The following is a 5,529-nucleotide window of genomic DNA, read 5'->3' on the forward strand; positions in this document are numbered from 1 at the left end:
TGAAGACTAAGTGCATAATTGTTGGGTTTCACAGGTGGAACTTGAGTTTCATTTCCCTGTTCAAATTTTCACATAACTTGATTGTGTAGTGCTCGAGTTCCACCCTGCAAGCTACTTGAATTTCACATACTCAAGTTCCACGTGGACTTTTTAATTTAAAAAATGCCAAGTCAGCCCATAACTCAAGCTTATGGAACTCGAGTTTCACAAACTCGAGTTTAAAAAAAATGGTACTTCGCTAAATATTTCCCAAACAATGGTAGATTGCTAATTATTTTGGCCAAAGATGGTATTTGGCCATTTTCACCAAAAATCAAAATACCAGTCATGTAAAAGCGGTCAGGGGCATTAATCTTACCAAAAAACTTGTACCCCTACAAATCATATTTTTGAAGTTGCTTTGCGCATTTTTGCTTAATAATACAAATTTTAAAGCAATTTGGCAAAATAGCGTTGTTTGAAACTTATATGGGAAATAGTCTTTTTAGAATCTCATCTCTTAAAGAGAGGAGTCCCAACACTAACCTCATCTATCGAAGTAACTCTTCTCTTCCAGAAATGCAATACTAAATCCAAAGCCTGGCATGACTGGATTAACATGTTGACCTTGTGACCTCCAAGTGTATATATGTTAAGTTCTCAGTCTAGGGTTAAGGTTCTCGTCGCTCCCTAAACCTAGGCTATAGTATTGTTGTTAACTTTCTCCTCGAGAAAGACGTGGTTGTTTCCCTATAATAACTCTGTTACTAGTAGGGCTAGGGTTTGCTTCTCTTCTATGTGGGGTAGGGATACACTGTGGTGGCCATAGATGGAAGACCTTACTTGCAGGTGTGATAACTTGTCTCTCTCGGAGTAGGAAGGCAAGAAAGTCATGCTGTCAAAGAAAAATCAGATACCAGAGTGTGTGTTAGTAGCGAAATTCTTTATGAAGAGGGCACTGAACATTGAGGCAGTGGCGCGTACGTTTCGTCCTCTATGGCACACAAAGGTGAGCTTCCATATTACTAATGTGGGAGACAATATACTTCTGTTTACTTTTGACCAGGAGGTAGACGCTATAAAAGTTTTACTTAGGGAACCCTGGTTTTATGATCGACACTTAGTAGTGATACAACAGTTTGAAGGAAATAATCCTATAAAGGAGGTTGAGTTTAATAGAGTTAAATTTTGGATTCAGGTACATGATCTCCCATACAAGTTTATGAACCCAGAGACTACCATTGAAATCGGTGAATCTATTGGTGAAGATGTTATTCCTCAGGATGATTCAGAGATGGGGGGAGGTACTTTTATGCAAGTTAGAGTCTTGGTTGATATTTTTTGCCCCTTATGTCGAGGAAGAAAAGTAAACTTTGAGGATGACTTAGAGGGGTGGGTATCTTTTCAGTATGAGAGATTGCCGAATATCTGTTTCTGGTGTGGGATGTTGTGCATGATGATAAGGAGTATGAAATCTAGCTGAAAAGCAATGGAAACCTGCCGTTGGAACGGCAACAGTATGGGCACTGGATTAAGGCTTCAACATTTAGTTTGGCCAAGAGGCAAGTTCTTGAGGTGAAGGGTTATGATTCAGTGACGGTCAAGCCTCCGTTGTTCAATTTGCTAGGGGTGGAGTGCCCGTGCCAATTGGGCTTAATTAACACCCTTTAATTCTGTTGATTCTGGGAGCAGAAGGGGTAGCTCAGATCTGGAAAGTCTACAATAGTGGCGGAGTTGTTTGGGGGTGGTGGGATGGGTAAGATGAGTTGTGAGCCCTCTACGATATCTGGTAATTCAAATAATTCCTAGAATTTAGCAAATTTTGAAGCGATAATTGAGGAAATAGATAAGGAGCTTGTTGATAATATTCCAACTGCAAACACACTAATTGCTGAGGTTATCCACGAAATTAAGGGAAAGGAGGTGGATAAGGTGAGTCCAAAATTGGAGCAAGGTTCTGTGGAGATGTTAGGGGAGTCAGAGGTAGTCGGGTCCAAAAATGTCTCTGCTAGCATGCAAACCAAGTTGGGAAGTGTGGGGTTTTCGATGGGCTAGGCTAAAGTTTCAGAGAAGAAGAAAAATATGAAAATAGGGCATAGTAAACATGCACCTAAGGGGGCTAATGTAGTAGGTAAGACTAATGGCGCTGACCTCACTAAAGAGCATAAAAAAGGTACGTGGACTAGGCTTCCTTGTAGGCCCAATAATGAGCAAATGCTGATGGATAAAGTGGAGAACATAGGCCCAAAAAGAAAAGCTGAGGGTGGAGGTAGTGCAGAGGGGGGTGTTTCTGAAAATGAAAAGAAACAGAAAGTTGATGATGAGACTAAAAGACTTAGTATTTTATTTTCCACACATTTAGGATCGGCGGAGGTTGCTAGGCAACCCCGCCGAGTCCAATGAGTCTTTTAAGTTAGAACTATCGAGGGCTTGGGCAGTGGCGACTCTAGGAAATTTTGTCAAGGTATTCCTTAAAAAGCATAAATTATACAATTTAATAAAAAGAAAATTTTATATATTGATAACAACAACAATCAAAAAACACGTAAATACATAAAATTTACAATTGTCTTCTACGAGTTTTCATATTTTGAAATCGTTGCATGATAGTCTCATTATCAATGCTACAAGCTACATCTTTTTCAATATACACAATCAAGCAATCATTCATTCACTGATCTCCCATTTGATTGCGCAGTTCATTCTTTATATATTTCATTGCTGAAAAACTTCTTTCTACTGTTGCAGTAGCAACTGGAAGGGTCAAAGCTAACTTCACAAGCAAATAGACTAAGGGATAAGTCTCATGCTTCCTTGTGCTCACTAACTTTTCAGCAAGTTCACTAATTCCTTGAAGCTCTAAAAAGAAGTCGTTGCTGTGCATATCAAAAATGTAATTTTGCAATTGAGAGTCAAGTGCCAAAATATTTGTCCTAAGAAAATCAGAGGGATAGAACTTAGCTAGACGTAACAACTTTTCCTTATCAAAAGCCACAAATGAATTACTTGGATTCAAGCAAGCCATACAAAGTAGCAAATCGGTATTCGCCTCAGAAAAACGGTTGTTAAGCTCTTGAAGTTGCATATCTATGACTGTGTAGAATAGCTCAACACGATAATAATGTAAATTTGTCTTTTGTTGAGTGTTGCGTCGCGACCTCCCACTAATTACAAATGTTTCATCCATGTTCAAGATAGAAATATCATGCGTGGTACAAAAAGAAGATATTTCAGTCAATAAAGATTTCCATTCATCTTCTCTCATTACTTGCAATCGTTGCTTAGACACTTTAACAAGATCCATAGCATTTACTATATCCTGATTTTTTTTTTTTTTTTTTGCAATGCTATTGACAACTCATTTGTGATCCCTAAAATATTTTTCATCAAGTGTAGGGCAAAGACAAATTCAAAAGATAGAATTGACCTCATAATAGATCGAGCTTCAACTTTTGGGTTGGACAGGCCATCTTCTTCAATAATTTCAAGTACATCAACAACAGCAGAGAACATCAAAATCAAGTTCAGAATAGTCCCATAATATGATCCCCAAAGTGTATCACCAGGGCGTTTAAGATTCGTCTCTTGATTCAAACCTTGCCCACTTCTACGTACACCATTCTCTAAATCTTCTTTAATTTTGGCAAATTGTGCATCTCGAAAAGCATCTCGTCTCTTACAAGAGCCTCCAACAACAGTTACTAAATTACTAACCACATAAAAAAATTCAGCAATGTTAATGTGATTTTTAGCAACAGCAACAAGTGTCAATTGAAGTTGATAAGCAAAATAATGGACATAAAATGCTGACTTATTCTCTTTCAAAATTAAAGTTTTGAGACCATTGATATCACTTTGAATATTACTAGCCTCGTCATAACCTTGCCCGCGTAGGTTCGACAAACTCAAATTATGTTCACAAAGTAAACATTAAATAGCACATTTAAGTGACAAAGCGGTGGTACTTGCAACATGTACAATACCAAGGAACCGCTCTATAATAATTCCTTTTTTGTTCACATAACGAAGAACGAGGGACATTTGTTCTTTCACTGAGATATCACGTGACTCATCAACTAATATTGAAAAGAACCCATTGTCAAGATCCTTGATGATGGCTTCAGATGTTTCACGTGCAATTGCATTCACAATGTTTTTTTGAATATCCGGGTGGGTAAGCATGCAATTTTTCGGAACTATTTGCAACACTTCATTGATAGATTCATTGTGATCCTCCAAAAATTGTACAAGCTCAAGAAAATTTCCTTTATCACTTGAACCTTGAGATTCATCGTGACCATGAAAAGCTAATCCCCGGCATAAAAAGAATCTTATGCAATCAACTATTGCATTTAATTGAACCCGATAATCATGTTTATCTTTATTTGATTGCTTAACCAAAACACTTTGAATGTGTTACTTTTCCTTCAGTAGATCCTCACCCTTCTGGACAGCTTGGCTGTGAGCACTATTAACTCCTCCAACATGGGAATCTAACTTCGCAACTTGATTCCAAAGTTTGAATCCCTTTGTTACAAAAGTCTCACCTCCTCCTTGCTTACCAACATCTTGCCGCCCAAATAGGTAGCAATAAAAACAAAATGCTGCATCCTTCTCTATACTATATTCCAACCACCTTCTACCCATATACCAATCGGATCTAAATCGATAGGGCTTTTCAGAAAAATATGATACAGGGAAATCATGAAGAACAGGTTGACAAGGGCCTTTTGTTAAATAATGTCTTCTTATTTCATCATGATTATTAGGATGATAAGATGATATCTTTTGTCGTAGCCCAGGATCTGAAGGAAGATTTTCTAAGTCAAAGTCAACACGAATTCGCTTAGAAGATGAAGTTGAATCTTGCATAGGAAATGAATCTTGCACAGGAGATGAATCTTGCATAGGAGATGAATCTTGGGTACGTGGTTTTCTTATCAAATATTTGCCCATAATTCTAGCAAAAGAATAAACAATAAACTATAAGTTCATTTGAAATATTAATAAAATTATTAATTATTGTTGTTTAGTTATTTCATTAATTTGTTTGTCTTTTATAAACTATAATTTGTTATATTTTTATTTCATTAATTATAAAATTATTAATTCTTATTTAGCCTAACATAATTTAATTTATTTGTCTTTTATAATGTATTGGTTAATTATACAATTTTAATTATTGTTGTTTAGCGTAACAATAAACTATATTGCTTTAATTTATTTGTCATTAATTATATTGTTTTAATTTATTATATTGTTTAGCCCCTTGTACACATTACACTAAAAGAGCCTGACATTACGCATCTCATGTGCTGCATAATAATTAAAGCAGTGTAATGTGCAACACATTACACTGCTTTAATTATTGTGCTCCCGGCCCCATATGTGTTGTGCCCATCAGCCCATCTATGATCTACCCCCACCCCACTCAATGGACAAGCACAAGTCTCATGCCTGATGCCCAATCACAAAAGCTTGCCAATCAGAAAATTTCACAATCACAGATTCACAAATCACAATGCACACTAAAAGACAATTAATATCATA

The 5,529-nt window shown here is 36.7% G+C and overlaps 1 protein-coding gene across 1 annotated transcript; it reads right to left on the bottom strand.

Annotated features, from left to right (window-relative positions):
* Positions 1 to 2,650: 2,650 nt before the first annotated feature.
* LOC126721833 (uncharacterized) lies at positions 2,651 to 4,887 on the bottom strand. Its single transcript, XM_050424905.1, has 4 exons — positions 4,422 to 4,887; positions 3,945 to 4,286; positions 3,407 to 3,680; positions 2,651 to 3,143 (listed from the first exon to the last, which is right to left on the bottom strand). The coding sequence occupies exons 1-4, from the start codon at positions 4,885 to 4,887 to the stop codon at positions 2,651 to 2,653; spliced, it is 1,575 nt and encodes a 524-aa protein (XP_050280862.1).
* Positions 4,888 to 5,529: the final 642 nt, after the last annotated feature.

The sequence above is a fragment of the Quercus robur genome, chromosome 4, assembly GCF_932294415.1.
Source record: "Quercus robur chromosome 4, dhQueRobu3.1, whole genome shotgun sequence".
NCBI classification, from domain to species: Eukaryota; Viridiplantae; Streptophyta; class Magnoliopsida; order Fagales; family Fagaceae; genus Quercus; species Quercus robur.

Coding starts and splice junctions, on each gene's coding strand:
- LOC126721833 (XM_050424905.1), bottom strand. CDS start 4,887: ATGCAAGATTCATCTCCTGTGCAAGATTCATTTCCTATGCAAGATTCA. Junction 4,287..4,421: donor CAGCCAAGCTGTCCAGAAGG/GTGAGGATCTAC, acceptor GCCGGGGATTAG/CTTTTCATGGTCACGATGAA. Junction 3,144..3,406: donor GAAGCTCGATCTATTATGAG/GTCAATTCTATC, acceptor ATTTGTAATTAG/TGGGAGGTCGCGACGCAACA.